Consider the following 25,395-nt stretch of genomic DNA (forward strand, 5'->3'; position numbering starts at 1 on the left):
ACTTTAGCTACTCCCTTCCTTTTCAGAGATTTGTAGAAGCTTATATTGTCTGTTTTTATATTTCTTGCTAATTTACTCTCATAATCTAATTTCTCCCTTTTTTTTTTAAAAGCCATCCCCTGCTGGTTTCTAAAATGTTCCCCTATCTTCTGGCCTACCACTAATCTTTGCAGAATTGTATGTTTTTTTTTCCAATTTGATACCATCCACAACTTCCTTAGTTAGCCACGAATGGTGTATCCAACTCAGAGTCTTTCTCTCTCAATGGAATATACCTTTGTAGATGGAAGCATAAAATTACAAAGCTATTTATAGAGTTAGCGAATGGGGAAAATAGGGACAAATGTATTTTAATGTCGGCAGGTCATCGACTTTAAAAAGGATAGATTAGAGTACTTTCTAAATGGTTAAAAGCTAGAAACAGTGGAGGTCCCAAGAAATCTAGGGGGTTCATGTACATAGATCATTAAAATGTCACAAACAGGTACAGAAAATAATCAAAAAGGCTAATGAAATGCTGGCCTTTATATCTAAAGGACTAAAATACAATGGGGTAGAAGTCACACTACAGCTATACAAAGCCCTGGTGCCTCGAGTACTGTGTTCAGTTCTGGGCATCACACCCTAGGAAGGATATATTGGCCTTGGAAGGAGTGCAATATAAATTTACCAAAATGATACCTGGATTCTAAGAGATAAATTCTAAGGACTAAAGTTGTATTCCCTGGAATTTAGATGATTAAGGGGTGATTTGATCAATCTCAAGATTTTAAGGGGAACTATGTTTCTCTTTATCTATCCTATTTCCACTGGTCGGAGAGTCTAAGACTGGGAGATGTAGCTTAAAAGTTAAAGCCAGTCCTTTCAGGAGTGAAGTTAGGAAACACTTCTGTATACAAAGGGTGACAGAGGTTTGGAATTCTCTTCCACAAACGGCAATTGTTAATTTTAAATCTCAGGCTGATAAATTTATAGAGTCATAGAGAGATACAGCACTGAAACAGTCCCTTCGGCCCGAGTCTGTGCCGACCAACAACCACCCATTTATACTAATCCTACATAAATCCCATATTCCCTACCATATCCCCACCACTCTCCTATCACCTACCTCCCTACACTAGGGGCAAATTACAATGGCCAACTTACCTATCAACCTGCAAGTCTTTGGCTGTGGGAGGAAACCGGTGCACCTGGCGGAAACCCACGCGGTCACAGGGAGAACCTGCAAACTCCGCACAAGCAGTACCCAGAACCAAACCCGGGTTGCTGGAGCTGTGAGGCTGCGGTGCTAACCACTGCGCCACCCATTTCTATTAGGCTGCGTTTGCTGACAATGCTACCACTAGGTGGCAGTGCAGTGGCACATGCACAAATGTGTGACTTCAGGCAGCTGCCAGGACTAAAGATGGCGCTGCTCAAATAATCACACGAAGGCAACCTGACCTAAACACATGGCAGCACACAATGGCGGGAGGGAGAAAGCGAGCGAGCCGGGTCGGGTCCGGGGGGTGGGGGAGTGGAGCGGAATGGGCCGGGCCCGGGGACGGAGGGGGAGCAGCAGACCAGGCCAGGGCCAGGGGGAGCGAAGCGGGGCCGGTGAAAGGGGTGGGGGGGAGCGGAGCAGAGTGGGCCGGGACAGGGGGGGGGGGGGGGGGAGCGGAGCGGGGAAAGGAGCAGCTGGGGGGGGCGGAGCTGCCGGAAGGAGCAGCGAGGGCGGGGGAGTGGAGCGGCTGGAGAGAGCAGTGAGGTGGGGGGGACGGAGCGGCTGAAAGAGCGGAGTGGCCGGAGAGAGCAGCAGGGAGGGGGGGAGGGGGGGAGGGGGACAGGACAGAATGACCGAAAGAGCAGGGAGCAGAGCGGCCGGTGAGAACAGCAAGGGGGGGGGAGCGGAGCTTCACGCGATGACATCATCGGCACATGCGCTAACCAGTCCTGGCAAGTCGGAAAGCAGCACACGCGCAGAGAGCAGGAGCCCGTCTGCACATGTGCGCACCTTGGTGCAGCCTGATGACGTCAGTGGCCAGCTTCGTTGTCAGGAATCACTTTGTTTCTATTAACTAAATTCATTAACTATTAATGGCTATGGGGCAAGGTTCGGTATATGACGTTAGGTCACAGATCAGCCATGCTCTCATTAAATGGCGTAGAACAGGCTTGAGGGACTACATGGCTTCCTCCTGTTCCCACGTTCCTAAGCCTCCCCTTAAATTTGTCAATGTTATCTGTTTCAACCACTAAAGTGGCAGCGAGTACCACATTCTCAGCAACCACTAAAGAGAGGAAAATGAATGAGAAAAAAGGAAAGATCCAAGATGAAGGCAGGCAGAGTGAGACAAAGAATAACAGTGGGAAAACAGAGTTACTTAAAGGTATGCAGGCCCAAGTAAAACAGTTGGCAATATTAGCTGAGAAAAGCTGCAAGTGTTCTGCCTGCTGTTTTAGCAGAGACATTAACCTATTTAAAACAAACAGGTCAAATAACACACAGGAGAATGTTATGAAAGTAATTAGCATCTGCCTGATATCACCAGTCATTTCTGGGCATAAATTTCTGTACATGATCAATGCAACAGGAGATCACTTGCATTATAAATAAGCTGAGACATATAACCTTTCAGTCATAAAATGGCTTAACCTTAAGCTCATTTTGAGGAACTTCACAAACAGTTATAATTTATTAAAAATCCTACATTTTTGTGCCTATTTCCTGTCATTGTTTTCCATTATAAATTCCCATGTCCACATTTACAATGGAAACTGCCTATGAACTTTAAAAGAATGGTTCTGGGGTGAATGCAGTTGAAGTTTCTGGACACTAGTTGGTGCTGACTCTCCACGTTTGTTTACTGGTCTACAAGAGCAAGGGCTTTCATTTTTCAAAACTTGTATTTTAAATTTGTAATTAAGTGCCCAGTGTGCAGGCTTTTCCTATTCCTCCCCCAAAGAGATGGTATTTGTCCCCTAAACACTTCGGGCCACTTCTTGGGCCAGAGACATGAGTACGCACCGCTCAAGCCCATACCCGAAAAGGTGATCTGTTTCATTAAAATCACACTTCTAGAAAGAGGATATTGTGCCCATGAAGTCTGTCAAATCGTGGAACGACTGTACTGAATAGGGTGACCCAGGAGGACAGCGACTATTGAAATGATCAGTGTGATCCAGAATGAATCATGGTCTGAGGGAGGGTGCTGATTCTTTAGCAGTGCAGTCAGGGAGAAGGTACAGTTCAACCAGGGTGGGAATTTCTGCCTGACTGGTTTTTCACTACTTCCCACCATCTTTTCTCCTCTTCACCTCAAACACCTGCCTGCTAAATATGGCGACTAATCCCAAATACCATAGCTTTCCATATACATCATACTTGCTTCTATTAATATACTTTTCCATCACACTTGAATAGCATTCTAATTTTGAGAAAACAAATCCTCCTTCTCACCATAAGCAATATCACAAGAGATCTGCTGGGAATAAATTCTGCATGCAGTTACAGCAGTCATTCTGCTTTAAAAAACAAAGTTAACTTGCAACAATGAAATTACATAGAAAAATTATATTAATGCACAGCATTTTATATTTGTCAAAGAACAATCTATGCATTTTGATTGATCAGCAGATTTCATCTCAAGGGCGTTTCTGTGCAGTTGAATAAGCAGCTCAGTATTGCATCCATTACTGATGCAGCAAAACTTCCAACTGAATTATACAAGCTGTCAAAACAATCCCGGTCCTACTCCCTGCCTGAAGCTACCCCTTCATTCCAAAGCAGGGACTGCTACATGCTGTGGGTGAGAATTCCTGATTTCTTAAAGCTATCACAAAATTAAGAACTTTCGACTGCAATAAATGGCAAAGGGAACTCACAGGTTGAAGCGATAGTGTCAGGAAGGAGCCAGGAAAAAGCAGCTCACACGATGGAACAGGGCAGAGAGGAGTGGAGAAACAAGAAGACAAGGAGAGAGTTCCATTGGCTGACTGCACAGATATTTGAACTGGGCTACTGAGGAACTTCATCATTTGACAGTGTTTCAAACAGAATTGTCAGACGTTAGTACCTTCTGTAGTATGGAAGAGTCCGCATTGGAGATTTAGTTAAATCTTTTAAATTCTTTATAAGGTATTTTAATTTTACAAATAGACACACAATCCCTGACCTTATCTGGTCAAGCTGCTACTTGTATATCTTTAGGGCTATGAGAGTCAGGTATAGTTACTCCTACGAAATGGAATCAACACATTCTCAATTTGGGCTTGATGTGTCAATTTTGGGCGTGAGATCCAGTGCAGCAGGACAGTTGTACGAGCAGATCTTTAGGGGGAGATGGTGGCATAGTGGTAATGTCACTGCACTAGCAATTCAGAGCACAGGCTAATTTTCTGGGGACATGGGTTTGAATCTCACCATGGCAGATAGTGAAATTTGAATTCAATTAATAAAAAAAATCTGGAAGCTAGTCTAATGGTGACCATGAAACCATTGTCGATTGTTGTAAAAACCCATCTGGTTCACTAATGTCTTTTAGGGAAGAAAATCTGCCATCCTTACTTGGTCTGGCCTACATGTGACTCCAGCAATATGGTTGACTCTTAAATGCCCTCTGAAATGGGCAAGCCACTGAGCCACTCAGTTCAACGGCAATTCGGGATGGGCAATAAATGCTAGCCACGACGCCCACATCCCACACAATGAATTAAATAAAATACGAAGTTTGAAATACTCGTGCCATGCCCAGACTCTCTCAGGTCCTGGGCACTCGAGCTAGCTCTGTAAGTGGAGTACAAGCCAGCAGGACAAGCTGACAACCAGATACTGAATCTTTGATCTGGCTGGTTTTCGTTAACTATGTGCTTGATGGTGACCAATCAGAAAAAAAGCTATGATCAGAGGCTCAGGAAACAGATATGTGCAGATAGATACTTTAAAAAAATGTATATGCAAAAGATAAAATATATTTGTACATAGTGTAAAAAGATTAGTTCCAGAGAGCTGTTTTTATTCTCATTCACAAGGTTGGCCAGACTCTCTCATGCTACTGCTGTTGTGATTCATACTTACTTCAAAACTTGCGCTGCCGTGTTTGGACCGTACCACTGTCCAATCGATTTTCCTTCTCCGACTCCCATTTGAGCTGGTCCAATATAAAGGAGACACAATTACAATAGTCATCCTTTCCCAGAAGCAAACTCCCAATCTACACATCATTCCCGATAGCCAACTTCTCCCACAATAATACAGAAGTCAGTGGATATCTCCAAATGGAATTATATAAGTGACTCAACTCAGCATTTCAGGTGTGGCTTGTAACCCACTCTGCCTTGGATTGCTGTTACACATTGGGCCCCTACCCTGAAGTATAGAATCACAGCAGGTTTATGGCACGGAAAGAAGCCACTTGGCCCATCGTGTCTGCACCGGTCGTAAAACGAGCCACCCAGCCTAATCTCACCTTTAAGCATTTGGTCCATAGCCCTGCAGGCTACGGCACTTTTGGAGTAATCCTGAACAGGACTGGTTTGGCTGACACTATTTAGCAACACCAGCAGTGTGTTCAAAAAATTGTTTACAAAATAATTATTTGTAAGATATTAAATATTTAATATTTTGAGTAACTTAAAGTTGAAATAATTATAAGTATAGTAATTAAGTGACCAGATAAAAACTCAAAACACTTCTATTGATGAAGTGCTAATACCTGCTTCCATGCTGGATTGTTGCCTGTAATTGGACAGCCTTGGCAGAAGTTTCCACTTCCACATTAGAGTTGCATGTAATCGGAATGGAGGACAAATCCATTCCATGACCAACCTGAGGTTGACCCATGCATTCCAGAGGCTATTTTAGGTGAAACTGAGGAGCTCGCCGATACAGTACTCGACCTCCTAACATTGCTGCACTCTAAAATTGATAGGTGTCCCTTCCTGCAGTTGCACCTCACTCAATTCCACACAATGACAGACACTTTTTTCCATCTATCCAGCCAAGTTGAACTGACTGTGAATTCTGGACATTAATCCAATGCCTGTTAAGCTCCAGTGTTTCTTTTCGGATGGTGTCTAATAAGCACTTCTCCCACATGGTGTAAACTACTGTGCCTGATGTTACATTTTGACAGACACAGCACATCCTCACGTCAAGTTTATTGCGTCACTTTGAGTGTGACATGGTTCTGCTTCAAGTCTGATCAAGAGCCCTCTCTGACACCATATTCACCCGTGACCATTCTCAAGCATGTCTAGTCTCAGACAACACTACCTTCCTTTTGCGGCTTGTGGGGAGAACGGGCAAAGACAATGAAGATGGATAAATAAAGTGCAAGAGCCGACATCAGATTGCGAGGAAAGTGCGTTCCGGAATGAGAACAAGTGTGCAGGTGGTACATGCCAATAGGGGCAGAAAGGGTCCTTTGGAGGAAGGGTGACCTTACATAGAATTACATTGCACAAAAACAGGTCATTCGGCCAAACTGATCTGTGCCAGCGTTTATACTTCACAGGAGCCTCCTCTGGCTCTTTTCATCTCTTCTCACCCTACTCCATATCCTTGTATTTCACTTATACATCAAGTCTCCCCTTAAATACATCATTGCTATCTGCTTCAACCTCTTCATGTGGCAGCAAGTTCCACATTCTCACCACTCTCTGTGCAAATGAATTCCTCTTAAATTCTTTATTTTATATTTCAAAGTGACTTCTGACAATGCAGCAGCCCAATGTCACCAGAGCGCTCCAAGCTGCGCACATGCACAAAAGGTCTCCTGCTCTCACTGTGATGCTGCGCATGCACAGCTTACATCTTGCCAGGACTCATTGGTGCATGCACAGGAAAACATCATCGCGTAACACCTGTGTCACCAAGCGGCTGAATGGGGCACTTTGAGGCTGCAACTCGATTCCCGCCACTCGCTCCCTCGCCTGCTTCCCCCCCCCACTCCATGATGCTTTCTCCCCCACCTCCCCACTGACCGCTCACTGCAGACCTCGCCACTGCTTCCCCCCACCCCCCCCCACCAGACGCTCGCTCCCCGCATCCCCCCTCCAGCCGCTAGCTCAAGGCCGCATTGCTTCCCTCCTCTTGGTCACTCGCTCCTACGTCCCCCTTGCGGGGCTCCTTGCTTCTTCGGGCGGTGCACAGAGAACATGGGAGCAAGTGGCTGATAGGAAGGAAGTGGCGCGACCCGGAGCTAGCGGCTGGGGTGGGGCAGAGCGAGCAACCGGAGAGCGGGGTGGCGGGGCGGGAAGCAATGAACAATCAGCCAAGGGGAGTGGCGGGGACCAATAGTGAGGTCTGGAGCGAGCGACTGATTCGGGGTTTTGGGGGGGTGGAGGGGAAAGAGAACAGGCGAAGCTGTAGCGAGTGCTTAGGGGAAGGCAGGGGGCAGCCAGCGGTGAGAAGATGGGCACAGGAGGGACCGACTGAGAGAAGTGCAATGGCAAAAGGGAGCGGGGAACTGCTGGAGGTGGGATGGTGGCAGCAATGGCAGCCATTGAGGGGATTTTCGGGTTGAAGTTATTTTTCTGCAATAATTGAGCAACGCCATCTTTAATCCTGGCAGCTGCGTGAGACATCGCAGTGAAGTTTCAGTGGAAGAGGCTGCATTTGCACACGTGCCAGTATTGTGCCACCTAGTAGTTGTGTTGTCAGCAAACGCAGCCTTTATATTTATGCCCCCTTGTTCTGGATTCACCTACAAGTCAGTCTACACCCTTCTCAGTTAGTGCAGCAGTTTGTTCCCCTTCGCAGTTTGGTGAGTTCAGCAGTGGTGGGTAGCCTCCCTCCCTAACTTGATAGGAAGTGTACTCCCAAGCTATCAGTGGGGCAGCAGCAACGTGGGGTGCTGCACTCAGTTGGGGCAGCAAGGGTGGGTGAACCCCTCCCAAATGACTAAACACAGTTGTGGGCAGTAGCCCCCTAACCCTGATAGTGTGTGTCGTATTGGGATCTACAATAGGAAGGATATTGAGGCTTTTGCAAATGATACAATGAAAATTCACTAGATTGCTGTCTGGTATGAGGAAATACAAATATAGTCCTATCACTGAATGCCCATTTTAAAGGTCGGTGTGGTGGCTTATTTGCATTGTCAATTTCAAAGCTGCTGGTTACAGCTATGCTTACTTGCCTGGCAGGCTTACAGCATTGTTACTGGATGCTGTACAGTATATACTGTTCGCCGGTACATCCAAATACATTACACATTTACCATTGCGTACAGTTGGCAAATTATGTTTGTACGCGCCCACTATAAACGGTGGGGACTACATAAGGAAGACTTGAAAAATTTGGTTCGAATAAAGCAGATTACAGAGTGATACGATAGGAAGGTTTAAAATTATGAAAGGATGGGATGAAATGCACAGAAGCAGATTGTTTCCAGTAGTTGATCCCTCAACTAAAGGGGCCATAGGTACAAAATTACATGCAAGACATTTTTTTTATTCTTTCATGTGATGTGGGCATCACAGACAGGGACAGCATTTGCTGCCCATCCTAATTGCTCTCAACAACTGAGTGGCTTGTAAGGCAATTTTAGAGGGGCAGTTAAGAGTCAACCACATTGCTGTGGATCTGGAGTCATATGTAGGCCAGACCAGGCAAGGACGGCAGATTTCCTTCCCTAAAGGACATTAGTGAATCAGATGGGTTTTTTTTACAACAATCAATAAAAGTTTCATGGCACCATTACGGAGACTAGCTTTCAATTCCAGATTTTTAGTAATTGGATTTAAAATCCACCAGCTGCCATGCTGGTATTTGAATCTGTGTCCCCAGGGCATTAGCCTGGGCCTGTGGGTTACCAGTCCAGTGATATTATCCTTCTACCACCATCTCTCTCTTCAGGAAAGTCAGCAGGAGAAACTTCATCACAGTTGTGAGACTGTGGAATTCACTTCCAGGGTTAGTAGTTAAGGCATAAACTATGTCAACATTCAAGATTAGATTGGATGATTGAAAAGGGAATGAAGAAATATGGGACTAGGGTGGGTAAATGGCAACACTGACTAGTTGGGCCAAACAGCCTCTTTCCATATTAAAGACTTCTATGTATAACATAGCAGTAACAAATAGCTCACCTATCTGATGAATGGAGTAGTAGCTGTCCTTTTTGTCAAGAAAAGCATTCAATATGTTGTAATATTCATCCCTTTGCTGCTTCCCATTTACCCATCTCCAGTCTGCGAAGAAAGAGGAGGAGGAAATTAAGACAAATTGGAAATTACAAAGCACAAATTAGAAAGCAGGAAACAGCTTCTGAATGAGCAGGAAAACTGTGTTATTCCTCAAAATCGCAGGGAGTAAGTGGGGGAGTCTGGAAGATGGCGACCCTTCACATAGTTTTTCTTTACAGATCGACCACGCCCAAGTTGAATTTTAAGGCCCCCAGTCCAACATTCCAGCTTCAGTCACTCAGCAACTTGACAGGGACACAAATAAATGCTGAAACAATATCTTTCACACCATACATAACCCTGAGCATCCACCCCCACCATTCAAATACTTCAGACACAAGGCCTGAATACAGGTAATCGGAGACCCAAACCCGAGGGATCAGTTCTCAGAACTCACCTCGACCCAAATGTCTGCAGATGAGAGCCTGGGCGAAAATCATTTGTCCACACCGCAACATACAGCCCCAGCCATTATCGGAGGTGGGTCCTGTGCCTCCTGTCCACAATAAAACAATCCAGAAGTTAATATTTACAACATATAATGCATCTGGCACAAAAGATACACATACTATAATGCTTATATCCCTTCTCCACAGTACTTTGCTAACAATTTTAATGTGCAGAATAATCTGAGGATTAACTGTACCACTGAACTGTACAGTGTCAGTATCGGTTTTTTTTACTTGTAGCCCAATGCTGTCCGGATGGACCCCAGAACCTGATTTTCCCTACTTTAGGGAATGCTTAGCTACTTCATGTACCTCCCCTGAAATGAAACCAAGCATTGTTAAAACATCTCTAATCCTCAATCGTCCTTTCGAAAACCTATTTTCCAGCTGCTGAAGATGTGAATTAACGATCTTCTTTGGGAGTTAGTTCAACATATGCAGTAAGAAGTCTACTTTCTAATCTAGCTCCAGTCTTATGAATTTGGTACTTCTTGTGCTCTGGTCCTACGCTTGTGATCAATGACAGCTTGATTACTTCCACCTCATCAAAACCTATCATTTTGACACCTGTACCATATTACAATAACTTGCATTTATAGAGTAACTTTAACATGGTAAAACGCCCCCAGGCGCTTCACAAGTGCGTAATCAGATCAACATCGACACCGTGCCGAAGGAGAAAGTATTAGGATAAGTGGTTTTAATGAGGGTCTCAGAAGGAGAAAGAAGGAGAAGTTTATGTAACGAATTCCAGAGGTTAGAGTTTAGACAGCCAATGGTGTGTTGAGGAATGGGGTGAGGGGTAGTGGTGTACAAGAGGCCAGAGTTTGAAGAAAGCAGCATTCTCAGAGGGTCACAGGGCTGGATACAAGCAAAACCTTACTTCATAATTGAGTCGCCTGAATTTTGGAGTAAATCTGGTTATTCCCCTCTGAATCCTTCCTAAATCCATCTGCATTCTTTTCCAAAGTAGGGTGACCAGAACTGCAACCAAACCTGTTCTCAAGTACACAGTTACATCAATGTTACTGTCAGTTGAAAAGATTCTGAAGCTTACCTCAGAAATGATGGCTCAGATTTTGCAGTGGTAATGATGGTGAAACTGTCAGCATTCACCGTCATTACTCCTCTGAAACTGCAGCAACTTCTGCAGTCCACACATGTGCATTTAAAGGCATAAATCCAGACGCTGCTGTCAGTGATTCTATGCTTCTTCAAATGGTGTGCCATTGAAATGCCCCCAGACTGCAATCAAGTAGAAATCACTGAACTGACGAAAACTTGCCCTTTTATGCTATTAGTTTCACTGTAAAAACCCTTGAAGAAGCTACAAATTGCTGAATGAGGTGTAACTGGGTTTTTAAAAGGCATACTAAGTTCATAATTACTGCTGGTAAAACTCTCTGACCCTGGAAAACTAACTTTATATTTGTGGAAGGTCAAACTTCTCCATGATGATAAAAATCTACATATTTATAATTTTTTTTAAAGTTTATGAGATTTCACCTTCCACTTTAATCCCCATGTGTATATCCCAAACATTTATTTTGCTTTCTATAAAATTTAATTAAACGTGAAGAACTAATCAGCGTATTTTACTTCCTAGTTTGCTATCTGAGAGAATACTTCAATGTGATTGGCTGTTTACCCTACTTGATGACATCACTGTTGCTGGATGCCTAGTGATCCCCTTGATTAGGTGCCAGATTCAAATTAACATTGGCAAAAGGGAAGTCCATGCACAGAAATCGCTATATCTTTGTGGGCAGTGACGAGCATCAACATTCCACCACTGACTGCGAAATCCAGGTTGATCTTTTATCTCTTAAGTGTTCATGTGACTGAAAAGTGAACAATTCTTAACTATAGTGTAGTCAAAAAGACGACATCAAGGACATTTCACTGTGAAGATAAATATTTGTAGCTTTGGAGAAGCATGAATAAGAGAAAGGATAACTGTGATTAATCCCTAGGATGAGAGGGTTGTCTTATGAGGAAAGATTGAGTAGAATGGCCCTAAACTCTCTGGAGTTTAGGTGACTGGGAGGTGATCTCATTGAAACATCAAAGATTGAGAGGTTTGAAAGGATAGATACTGTCAGGTTGTTTCCTCTGACTGGAGAGTCTACAAACCAGCGGTATGGTCTCAGGATAAGGTGAAACCCCTTTAGGGCTGAAATGAGGAGAAATTTCTTCACTCGGAGGGTTGTGAATCTTTGGAATTCCCTACTCCAGAGGACTGTGGATGCTCAGTCATGGAGTATATTCAAGACGGAGATCAATAGATTTTTGGACTCTGGGAGTTTCAAGGAATATAGGAATTAGGCAGGAAAGTGGAGTTGAGGTGGAAGATCAGCCATGATCTCACTGAATGGAGAAGCAGACTCAAGAGGCTATATGACCTACTTCTTAGGTTCTGTCTGGCTTCCTCCAAGGCATTCTTTCAGTAGTTTAACTCAGCAGTCAATAATAAACATTATCGAAGAAAAAACATTGTTTTCCACAGTGTTTTAGTAAAGAGGGGAAAAGGGAAGAGATTGGAAGAAAATAAATCTTGTCACCGAATGAATACTAGCAAAATCCTACTCATACATGGTGAGGAAATTTAAACAGATACACTTAGATTGTGGCATCACTGAAGCTAACGGACTGAATGGTCCAGGTCAAAATCAAGCCCAGGCTGTTGACAGAGATAGAGGCTGGGGTTCCTTTCTTTAGAAAAGGGAAAGCGGACAGGTGACCTGATAAAGTTCTTAATATTATGAAGGGGTTTGATAGGGTAGACAGAGAAGATGTTTCCACTTGTGGGGGAATCCAAAGCTCGGAGCCATAAATATAATACAATCACGAATACACCCAATAAGGAATTCAGAAGAAACTTCTTTATCCAAGAAGTGATGGGAATGTGGAACTTGCTACCACGAGGAGTGGTTCAGGCTAATAGCACAGATGCATTAAAGGGAAGCTCGATAAGTGCAGGAAGGAGAAAGGAATAGAAGGATATGCTGGTAGGGTGGGAGGGGGCTCGTGTGGAGTATAAACACAAGTATGCCTGTTGGGCCGAATGGCTTGTTTATGAAACATTGGCCTACTCCTGTTCCTTTCAGTCCCACAAGCCTGTACTGCCATTCAATTAGATCACGGCTGATCTGTATCTTAATTCCATCTTCCCACTTTCGGTTCTGTAACCCTCGACACCCTTGCCGAACAAAAAAATTAATTTCAGTTCTAATGACCCATAGCCTCAAAAGCTTTTTTTGGCGGGGGGGGGGGGGGGGGGGGGGGTGGGTGGTTGGTGGGGAAGTGTTCCAGATTTGACAACCCCTTTGCCTGAAGGTGAGCTTTCTGGCATCATTCCTGAATGATTTAGACCTAATTAGAATTAGAACATTACAGCGCAGTACAGGCCCTTCGGCCCTCGATGTTGCGCCGACCTGTGAAACCATCTGACCTACACTATTCCATTTTCATCCATATGTCTATCCAATGACCACTTAAATGCCCTTAAAGTTGGAGAGTCTACTACTGTTGCAGGCAGGGCGTTCCACGCCCCTACTACTCTCTGTGTAAAGAAACTACCTCTAACATCTGTCCTATATCTATCACGCCTCAACTTAAAGCTATGTCCCCTCGTGTTTGCCATCACCATCCGAGGAAAAAGACTCTCACTATCCACCCTATCTAACCCTCTGATTATCTTATATGTCTCTATTAAGTCACCTCTCCTCCTCCTCCTCTCCAACGAAAACAACCTCAAGTCCCTCAGCCTTTCCTCGTAAGACCTTCCCTCCATACCAGGCAACATCCTAGTAAATCTCCTCTGCACCCTTTCCAAAGCTTCCACATCCTTCCTATAATGCGGTGACCAGAACTGCACGCAATACTCCAGGTGCGGTCTCACCAGAGTTTTGTACAGCTGCAGCATGACCTCGTGGCTCCGAAACTCGATCCCCCTACTAATAAAAGCTAACACACCATATGCCTTCTTAACAGCCCTATTAACCTGGGTAGCAACTTTCAGGGATTTATGTACCTGGACACCAAGATCTCTCTGTTCATCTACACTACCAAGAATCTTCCCATTAGCCCAGTACTCTGCATTCCTGTTACTCCTTCCAAAGTGAATCACCTCACACTTTTCCGCATTAAACTCCATTTGCCATCTCTCAGCCCAGCTCTGCAGCCTATCTATGTCCCTCTGTACCCTACAACATCCTTCGGTACTATCCACAACTCCACCGACCTTCGTGTCATCCGCAAATTTACTAACCCACCCTTCTACACCCTCTTCCAGGTCATTTATAAAAATGACAAACAGCAGTGGCCCCAAAACAGATCCTTGCGGTACACCACTAGTAACTAAACTCCAGGATGAACATTTGCCATCAACCACCACCCTCTGTCTTCTTTCAGCTAGCCAATTTCTGATCCAAAGCTCTAAATCACCTTCAATCCCATACTTCCGTATTTTCTGCAATAGCCTACCGTGGGGAACCTTATCAAACGCCTTACTGAAATCCATATACACCACATCCACTGCTTTACCCTCATCCACCTGTTTGGTCACCTTCTCGAAAAACTCAGTAAGGTTTGTGAGGCACGACCTACCCTTCACAAAACCGTGCTGACTATCGCTAATGAACTTATTCTTTTCAAGATGATTATAAATCCTGTCTCTTATAACCTTTTCCAACATTTTACCCACAACCGAAGTAAGGCTCACAGGTCTATAATTACCAGCGCTGTCTCTACTCCCCTTCTTGAACAAGGGGACAACATTTGCTATCCTCCAGTCTTCCGGCACTATTCCTGTCGACAATGACGACATAAAGATCAAGGACAAAGGCTCTGCAATCTCCTCCCTGGCTTCCCAGAGAATCCTAGGATAAATCCCATCTGGCCCAGGGGACTTATCTATTTTCACACTTTCCAAAATTGCTAACACCTCCTCCTTGTGAACCTCAATCCCATCTAGCCGAGTAGTCTGAATCTCAGTATTCTCCTCGACAACATTTTCTTTCTCTACTGTAAATACTAACGAAAAAGTTTTTAATTCTAATTTTAAGGTTACGGTCCGTTCTCCTGGACTTTTCACCATTAATCTCTCAATGTCCCTTGGCAACTTTCTACATCCACCAACACTATTTATTGCGCCACCTAATTTGGTGTTTTGTCAACAATCTTAGATATATGGTTGTCTATTCCTTCAAAAAAGGATGTAAAGATAAGTCCAGCAACTACAGACCAGTCAGTTTAACTTCGGTGGTGGGAAAACTTCTAGAAAAAAATAATTCGGGACAAAATCAAAAGCCACATGGACAAATGTGTGTTAATTAAGGAAAGCCAGCATGGATTTATAAAGGGAAAATCATGTTTAACTAAGTTGCTGGAGTTTTTTGAAGAGGTAACAGAGGGGGTTGATGCTGTTGATGTGGTGTACATGGACTTTCAAAAGGCGATTGATACAGTGTCACACAACAGACTTGTGAGCAAACATAGCTCATGGAATAAAAGGGATGGTAGCATCATGGATACGAAACTGACTGAGTGACAGGAAACAAAGAGTAGTGGTTAATGGTTGTTTTTCGGGCTGGAGGAAGGTTTGTAGTGGAGTTCCCCAGGGATCAGCATTGGGACCCTTGCTTTTCCTGATATATATTAATGACCTAGACCTTGGTGTATAGGGCACAATTTCAAAGTTTGCAGATGATATGAAACTTGGAAGCATTGTGAACCGTGAAGAGGATAGTGTAGAACTTCAAAAGGACATAGACAAGTTGGTGGAACGGGCAAACAGGTGGCAGATGAAGTTCAATGCCGAGAAATGTGAAGTGATACATTTTGGTAGGAAGAACATGGACAGACAATATAAAATAAAGGGTACAATTCTAAAGAGGGTGCAGGAGCAGAGGGAGCTAGATGTATATCTGCATAAGTCATTGAAGGTGGCAGGACAGGTTGAGAGAGTGGTTAATAAAGCATACAGTATCCTGGGCTTTATTAATAGGGGCATAGGGTACAAGCGCAAGGAAGTTATGTTGAACTTGTATAAGATACTAGTTCGGCCTCAGCTGGAGTGTTGCGTCCACTTCTGGGCGCCACACTTTAGGAAAGACATGAGGGCATTGGAGAGAGTACAGAAAAGATTTGAGAGAATGGTTCCAGGGATGAGGAACTTCAGTTATGAAGATAAATTAGAGAAGTTAGGACTATTTTCCTTGGAGAAGAGAAGGCCGAGAGGTGATTTGATAGAGGTATTCAAAATCATGAGGGGTCTGGACAGAGTAGATAGAGAGAAACTGTTCCCACTCGTGAAAGGATTGCGAATGAGGAGGACACAGGTTTAAAGTATTTGGTAGGGGAAACAAAAGTGACATGAGGAAAAACTTTTTCATGCAGCGAGTGGTAAAGGTCTGGAATGCGCTGCCTGAGAGTGTGGTGGAGGCAGGTTCAATTGAAGCATTCAAAAGGGAATTGGACAGTTTATATGGAAAGGAAGAATGTGCAGGGTTACCGGGAGAAGGTGGGGGAATGGAACTGAGGGAATTGCTCTTTAAGAGAGCCAGTGCGAATACTATGGACCAATGTGATTCATCCAAGTGATGTGCTGTAAACTCAATGTATAAAAATAACCATGAGGATAATCAAGCACTCAAAAGTTATCATGTTACCGTGAAATATCTATTATCTGCTTTAACAATGAATGCGGTCCAAAATTTAAAAGTTGAGCCATTGTCACATAACTGCCTCTTTGTCCTGATTTTAGTGACGTTCAATCTTCAAACTATGCACCTTTCATATGCAGAACATTTCTTAAAGGAAGGAAGTGCAAGACTGTGAAAGACAGGTAATAAACACCTACCAATAGGAGAGAAATTCTTCCTGTATGTAAACCAGAGCCGTGAGGTGACATCTGCAAAGATCTCATCTTTATCTAGAGAAAAAAAAAGGAACAAACTCACAATAAAGAGGTAAAAACATCACTCATTGGCCTCTGAACTGCAGTCTGGCTATAAGATTGGATTTAAAGGATGCAAGAATGAATTTGTATTAATCTAGGTGAGAAGGGCCCTCCCAGTCAGATCCTTCACGCACGCCCGAAGTCTTGCCCCCTCCGCACAATGCCCCCACGGTGGCTGTGGTGGGGAAGAGACGGTCGCCCACCTCCTCCTGGAATGTGCCTTCGCAAAGCAGGTGTGGAAAGAGATGCAGTGGTTTTTGTGGAGGTTCATCCCAAGCAGCTCTGTAACACAGGAGTCTGTGCTCTACGGGCTGTTCCCAGGGACGCACACCGAGACAAACATCAACTGCTGCTGGAGGACTATCAATTCGGTGAAAGACGCCCTTTGGTCTGCCCGAAACTTGCTGGTCTTCCAGAGCAAAGAGTTGTCCACCACCGAATGTTGCAGACTGGCACATTCCAAGGTCCAGGACTACGTGCTGAAGGACGCACTAAAACTTGGGGCAGCCGCAGCAAAGGCTCAATAGGGAAAGACCACAGTGTAAGGTCCCCCCACCAAGCTGAACTGAGGGGCTGGATCCATGGGAAACCCCTCGAACGGTATCGTTAATATTTTCATTTGCTGTAAAATGTAAAACTGTAATTGGCATGACAATTGTGAAATGGAAGGGTTGTGAAGAAACTCATGATAGTATTGAAGGAAACTGATCTCCCTTGCAATGTTTGTAATTTTTTGGGTGCTGTTTGAAACTGTTTGGCAATGTAATTTTTACAGATTTTTATGAATAAAGTATATTTTGGAAATAAAAAAAGTATTAATCTAGCCCTAATCACACCCTCAGGATGTGTCAAAGCACTTCACAACCAATTAGTAACTTCATTTGTCATGCAATCATTGTTTTGTAGGCAACATGACAGCTATTTGTGCAGAGCAAAATCCCACAAACAGCAATGGGATAAATGACCAAGTGATGTGTTTTTTTGTTGATGGTTAAATGAAAACTCCCTACTCTTCTTCAATTAGTGTCATGGGATGTTTTTGCTTCAACAGGTGAGTAAGGCTTTGATATAACATCTCAACATCTGACAGTGCAGCACCTCCTGAGTGCCAACCTAAATGATGTACTTAAACCCTGCATTGATGTTCAAACAAGTTTATTTCATGACCACTGTCTGCTGACTTCCTGAAAGAGATATGTAGTCTTGTGATATCCTCAGACAATAAACATTTTCATTTTCTATCGTGCCTTTCACAACTTCCAGATGTCCCGAAGAGATTTACAGCCAATTAAGTACTTTTGCAGTCAATTTGTTCACAGCAAGTTCCCACAAACAGCAATTAGACAAATTTCCAGATTATCAGTTTCAGTGAAGCTGTTTGATGGATAAGTGCTGGCCAGAGGACTGGGAGAACTCTTCTTTGACACAGTGGCATGGGATCTTTTATATTAACCTGAGGGGGGAAATTGGGCCTCATCTACTGCTTACTTATGCAGATAAAAACTTTCTTCATTAAACAGTTCAATTAAAACAGTTTCAAATTTATAAAGGCTGAGATATAGAGGAATAATGGATACAAGTGTAACCTGGGATTAGAATTATACAGTGCAAGTTTATATTTTGTGACTCAATTATTTACCATTAAAAGGCCACAGCAATGTGGTTGACTCTTAACTGCCCTCTGAAAAGGCCTAACAACTCAGTTGTATAGGGATGAGGAAGTGATGCCCACATTTATGAATAAAAAATGACTTCCTTCGTGTGTTGTATTAATGATATATCAATGGAAATGAAAAGAGCAGTTGCAACAGATATATACAACAAAAATTTGTACTAATAGAGTAGCAAGGGTGTAAGAAATAAGATATTAGAAATAAAAATATAGGATTATGCAAGCTACAGTATAGGGCGGCACAGTGGCGCAGTGGTTGGCACCGCAGCCTGACAGCTCCAGCGACCCGGGTTCAATTCTGGGTACTGCTTGTGTGGAGTTTGCAAGTTCTCCCTGTGTCTGCGTGGGTTTTCGCCGGGTGCTCCGGTTTCCTCCCACAGCCAAAAGACTTGCAGGTTGATAGGTAAATTGGCCATTATAAATTGCCACTAGTTGGTAGGTGGTAGGGGAATATAGAGACAGGTGGGGATGTGGTAGGAATATGGGATTAGTATAAATGGGTGGTTGATGGTCAGCACAGACTTGGTGGGCTGAAGGGCCTGTTTCAGTGCTGTATCTCTAAATAAATAAAAAATAAAAATAAAAGTATACAAGCCAAAACAGGAGAAAGAATGTATTGCTGAAAATAATTTCAATTGACCAAATCACCACTGCTTTTTGTTTAAAAGCAAAACCAGCACATTACAGGAGGGCAGGATGTGAATGACCTTAAAACATAATGTCATGGGAACAAGCAATTGCACAGCTGTTCAAGAGGAGTGTTTGAAAGTTGTAGAATCTGCAAAGGAACAGAGGTACAGAGTATTTCTTAAATGGTGAGAGATTGGAAAGTGTTAATGTCCAAAGGAACCGAGGTGTTCTTGTTCATAAGTCATTGAAAGCTAGCATGCAGGTGCAGCAAGCAATTAGGAATGCAACAGTATGTTAGCCTTTATCACAAGAGGATCTGAATACAGGAGCAAAGGCGCCTTGCTTCTATCGTATAGAGCATTTGGCTGCATCTGAAATAGTGCGCGCAGTTCTGGTTCCCTTGCTTGAAGAAGGATATACCTACCATAGAGGGAGTGCAGCAGAGGTCAACCAGACTGATTCCTGGGATGGTGGGATTGTTCGATGAGAAGAGACTGAAGAGACTGGGCCTGTAGTCTCTGGAGTTTAGATGAATGAGAGGCGATTTCATAGAAACTTACAACATTCCTCAAGGGATAGACAGGGTGGATGCAGAAAGGATGGTTCCCCTGGCTGTGGGGTCCAGAACCGGGGAGACAATCTCAGAATAAAGGGTTAGCCATTTAGGACTGAGATGAGGAGGAACTTCTTCACTCAGAGTGGTGAATCTTTGGAATTCTCTGCCCCAGAGGGTGGTGTAAGGTCAGTCACTGAGTAAGTTCAAGACAGAGATTGATAGATTTCTAGTTGCTAATGACATCAAGCGATATGGGGATAGTGCAGGAATATGGCATTGAGGTAGACGATCAGCCATGATCTAGAATGGCGGAGGAGACTCAAAGGACTGAATGGCCTTATCCTATACTGGAGAGCTCAGAACTTGTGATAATAACCCTATTATTTCTGTGACTTGCAGGATGTGTTACATCAACAGGTCTATACACAATGCTTGTATATATTGTATATGTGTGTGTGTGTGTGTGTGTGTGTGTGTGTGTGTGTGTGTGTGTGTGTATGTACGTATGTATGTGTGTGTATATATATATATATATATATATATATATATATATATATATATATATATATATATATATATAGACACACAATACACGACCAAACAGATAGCACATTACAAGGAGTTCAATTGCCTCCTTGTACACAACAGAAGGTAAGTTGGGCAGAGTGAAAGTGTTCAATGCCCACACAGGAACTCCCATCTCCCACAAATGATGGATCTCATAGATAAATGGTTCTTTAAACTGCAGGCGGTCATTGAACACATGGCAGCACCTATGTCATCTGTGACTTCAGCTATATAAACAATAGGCACAATCTGGTGACCCTTAACTTCCCTCTAAAGTGGCCAAGCAAGCCACTCAGCTTTATCCTAGGCAACCACGGGGCAGGGGTAATAAATGCTGGCCTTGCCCACGATGCCCAAATCCCAAGACTGAATTAACAAAAAACAAGGTGCATTTCACATGAATGCATCCATTGAGGTCCATGCTCCGAGATGTAGTTATGGCCAGTTTCAACTCCCTTGAGGAATGGTTACAAGCACACAGGCAACCACAGGGGAGGGGTGTCGAGACCATGGACTGGTGACTAGCGTAAACCACAATTTCTCTCGTCAATCAGCTCTGCAAGCTTATATCTGGACACAATAAGAGAACGGCCTCAGTACTGAAAGGGTCAACAGGCTAGTCCTCATTTGGTCTAGCAGGAACATCAAGCACATTCTACTGTGTGAAGATTTGAATAGATTGCGTACCTTTGAGGCACAGCAAGGTCGAGTGCTTCACTTGTGGTCACTGCAACATCTCCTGTGACTTTATCCACAGGTAAGCAGAGACCCGGAGTGCAGTTAATGATATTTCTTGGGCCCCTAAGTGGACACTGAGGGCTGGATATTCCTCCTCTGTAGCTATCCCACTGGAGCTGCAGTGACTGAGCTTGGTACCTGCCCACACGGCTCCCGACACTGGCTGAGGTTATAACTTTCAAAAGAAAATGGAATATATATTTGAAAAGTTGACATTTGCAAGGCTATGGGAAAGGACAAGGAAGTGATACTAATTGGATAGCTCTTTGAAAGAGCTGGCACAGACACAATGGGCTGAATAGCCTCTTTCTGCATTAGATTCTTTGATCAGGAAGGCCACTGGACAGATGGAGCTCATCCCTCCAGCAGACCAATTCTTTGTCTAACTGCATTTTGAACAGCCCTAATACTACACATTTTGGCAGATTGCCCAAACATTTATCACTGTTAAGATATTCTCCCTTATATCTGTTTTAACTCTACATTGCAAAACCTAAAACTATAAATTAGTGATCTTGGTTTACATCCATATACTAACTATTTGACATATTAAAACTTCAGTTAGGTCCCTTTGAACACCTTCCCCGCAGAATGTGGAGTTTGAGTTTCTATAACCTAACATGATCAACCATGATCGTATTGAATGGCGGAGCAGGCTCGAGGGGCTGAATTGCCTACTCCTGCTCTTAGTTCTTATGTTCTAACATAATCCATCCTCATTACATCCAAGAAAACTGGATAGGTTATTATCCTTCCGCGTAAAATATACAAGGGTTCAGTTACGATAGGTCCCACAATGGAATATCCTGTCAGTACTCAATTTATAGATACATGGAGGAGTAGCCACTAAAGCAAGGTAACAATGGGTCACTGCTCCTCACTGAACCAAACGCATGTCAACACCTTCAGGACAGAGCAGATAAGGGAGGAGATGATTCCTCGCCTTCTGAGGTAAAAAGACAGAACCCACATCCATTGGGATTAGGCTTTGTACATTACTCCACTGTGTCGGCATTGGTTGGGTGGGGGTTGGGGGGGAAGAGGGGGAGACTAATCATCTTCAGCTGCTTCATCAATGATCTTTCCTCCATCATAAGGTCAGAAGTGGGAATGTTCGCTGATGATTGCAAAATGTTCACCATTCGCAATTCCTCAGACACTGAAGCAGTCTGTGTCCACATGCAGCAAGACCTGGACAACATTCAGGTTTGGGCTGATAAGCAGCAAGTAACATTCGCACCACACACGTGCCAGCCAATGACAATCTCCACCAAAAGAATCTAACCATCTTCCCTTGATATTCAATGGCATTACCATAGCTAAATCCCCAACCATCGGCATCCTGGGCATTACCATTGACCAGAAACTTTACTAGACCAGCCATATAAATATTGTGGCCACAAGAGCAGATCAGAGGCTAGGAATTCTCCAGTGAGTAATTCACCTCCTGGATTTCCAAAGCCTGTCCGCCATCTACAAGGCACAAGTCAGGAGTGTGATGGAATACTCTCCACTTGCCTGGATACTGTAGCTCCAACAACACTCAAGAAGCTCGACACCATCAGGACAAAGCAGCCCACTTGATCGGCACCCCATCCACCACCTTAAACATTCTCTTCCTCCATCATTGGCACACAGTGGCAGCAATGTGTATCATCTACAAGATGCACTGCACAACTTGCCAAGCCTCCTTCGACAGCACCTTCCAAACTCACACCTCTACCGCCGAGAAGGACAAGGGTAGCAGATGCATGAGAACACCATCACCTGTAAGTTCCACTCCAAGTCACACACCATCCTGACTTAGATTTGTATTGCTGCTCCTTCACTGCTGCTGGATCAAAAACCTGGAACTCCCTTCCTAACAGCACTGGGGGTGTACCTGCACCAGATGGAGTGCAGAGGTTCAAGGAGGCAACTCACCACCACCTTCTCAAGGGAAATTAGGGATGGATAATAAATGCTGGCCGTGCCAGTGATGCTCACGAGAGAATAAATAATTTGAAATTAACTCTCAGTGCATCAAAAGTGCAATAGAAATGAAGATTACAAATCTTACTAACCAGTCTGAAGATGGACCACACTGGCAATAATGTTCAGAAGCTTGCATGCTCTTGTGCAATCTCAATCTCATTAATTACAAACAAATTGCTCCTGTTTAGGAAAAGTTTACAGGAAGTTGAAACATCTAACTTGAGCTGGGATGTCGGCGGAAGACAGTACTAAAAACTGAGGTCTGCTATGAGAGAAGGTAAATGAAGACGAAAAAGAGAGAAGGGTATGGAAAGATAAGGTAGTAATAATTGATGACTTCAACCAACTTGATATAACATCCTTTGAGAACTATGCAAAAGAAAAAGCACAAGACTGTTTAATACAGTATGTTGCAAGTTCGCCTGGGAGAGCTCACATCTAGACTTGGTTCTTGAAAGATAACATCCATGGTAGTGAAACTTCTGCAGACATATGACAATTTAAACTCTTCCATATCATCGGCAATTGGCGCCAGCCAGGATATGGGAATATAATTTCAGGAAATTACTTAGGAATGAACAAAGAAATTAAGTGAGACACACTGCTGACAGATAGGTCAGTTGAAGAAAAATAGTAACTTATAAAACTGTAATATCTCCAAGAAAAAGCTGCTACGTAAACCATCAGTTGTGAAAATAGATGCTAAACAAAGAAACCTGCATTTATCTCGTCTCTCAGGACATCTAAAAAGCAATTCACATACAACAAAATGCTTTGACATGTGGTCACTGTTCATTGAAGTTGCTCATTTTTACTGTTTTGAATAGAGCAATTCAAATGCAAAGGAGGAAAAATATACAAAAGATAGGGAAATGGGAGGGGAAGCATATTGGGAAGAGTATTGGAAATGTTAAAAAAAAGCTACAACAGATATTAAAGGTGCAAAAGGGCACTGGAGATGAACACAAGGGATGTTGATACAATAATAAAACATTTAAGCATACAAGAGTGGTTAGGGAGAAATTAGAACTCCAAAAGATAAAATTTACACAGTAATCAAAAATAAAAAGGAAAATAGAACTAGGGAAATATTACCTATACAATTATTGCAGTACATTAAAATATCCTCAGGATCAATGCGGAGGGTATTTCATAGGTTCAGAGACTGAAGGCCTACAAATTCCTCAAGTCATATAGCATATATCCTCGGGTATTTTAGGAGATTAATTGGGTGCTGGAAAGACACTGCAGGTTTGGAAACATGCAAATGTAGTATCTACAAGGACCATTATCCAATGTAAAGTAATGTAAACCATTCTGAGGAACATGCTGAAGAAGCACATACGTGACAGATTAATAAGGGGCCATTGGCAGGGAATTGCAAGAAGTACATCTTACTTGGCAAACCTCCTCCGCTATTTTGAGATTACAAATAAAATGGAAACTCCTGAGGATATAAACTACTTCAGAAAGCATTTAACAAGGTTCCAAAAGAACTTTTCATAAAATTCCTGCTTAAAGGAACTAAAAACCATGGGACTCCAAGGTAGAACGTGGGACTGACTAGGACATTGGATTTTATAAAACACAGAATACAGAAATTACTCGACAGGTTTAGCGTCAGACTCGGAGCTGGAGGTCTCGCGTGAGGTACTGAAGGGGTAATCAATCCGGACTCTTGTTTTAAATCAACATAAGTGACCTGGGCATGGAAACTGAACATAAGTTTGTTAAATTTGCTGATGATACTGAAGTAGGAAGAACAGCAGGGACAGAGAATGTTGTTAATGAGTTGCAGATTTATATTAGTTGTGCAACTGGGCAGATCATTTCAATATTGACAAATGTAAAGAAAAGCAATATTGGGATTAGAAATAAGTGGCATGATAAATGAGAGGACTTAATTGAAAGATACATGAAAGGAATCTGCTACTAACAGTAGACTCATCATTTCAATATTGAGACTATGTGCAGAAGCAATTTAAAAGAGAAAATAGAATTTTAGGATACAAATAAGAACAATGAACAAGTCCAATTAGGCTTTACAATATAGTCAGAAAACACAGCAAATTCAATAAATCTAAAACCAATACACAGCAGTCAGTCAGCATTGGTAAAGAGGAGGTCATGATGTTTCAGGTCTGTACCGTTCAGCGTCAGATAAAACATTAATAACCAAAAACATGAGTAACCTGCCTTCCTTTATATACATGTTGTCGTACAGTGTATTTCTAACATTTTGCTTTCTTTTTTGGCTTTGTACTGGTCAAACCATACTTAGAGTAGCATGTACAATTTTAGTCACCTCATTTCAAAAGGAACATACATGGTGATGGTGCAGAGAAGAGGAATATGATCAACCTCAAGTATAAAGGGGGTGAGTCATGAATGAAGTTTAGAACATCTTAAATTTTGTAGTCTCGAAAAATGGTGATTATGGGGAACCTCATCTACTGTACAAAGAAGTAAATGAATAGCTAAATGTAGTAAAGAGTGAAGAGGGTAAGAACAGATTTCAGGAACAGTGGCGCAGTGGTTAGCACCGCAGCCTCACAGCTCCAGCGACCTGGGTTCAATTCTGGGTGCTGCCTGTGTGGAGTTTGCAAGTTCTCCGTGTCTGCGTGGGTTTCCTCCGGGTGCTCCGGTTTCCCCCCACATGCCAAAGACTTGCAGGTTGATA

The 25,395-nt window shown here is 43.1% G+C and overlaps 1 protein-coding gene across 1 annotated transcript in view; it reads right to left on the minus strand.

The window, feature by feature from the left end:
- Positions 1-25,395, minus strand: part of atg4b (autophagy related 4B, cysteine peptidase) — a 101,594-nt gene that overhangs the window by 43,607 nt on the left and 32,592 nt on the right. Inside the window, exons 3-6 of the mRNA XM_068041767.1 lie at positions 16,480-16,551; positions 9,566-9,664; positions 9,073-9,174; positions 5,057-5,129 (exon numbers count right to left, since the gene is read on the minus strand). Coding sequence (XP_067897868.1) covers positions 5,057-5,129; positions 9,073-9,174; positions 9,566-9,664; positions 16,480-16,551 — 346 coding nt within the window. The remainder of the gene's footprint in view (positions 1-5,056; positions 5,130-9,072; positions 9,175-9,565; positions 9,665-16,479; positions 16,552-25,395) is intronic.

The sequence above is a fragment of the Heterodontus francisci genome, chromosome 11 (assembly GCF_036365525.1).
Source record: "Heterodontus francisci isolate sHetFra1 chromosome 11, sHetFra1.hap1, whole genome shotgun sequence".
NCBI lineage: Eukaryota > Metazoa > Chordata > Chondrichthyes > Heterodontiformes > Heterodontidae > Heterodontus > Heterodontus francisci.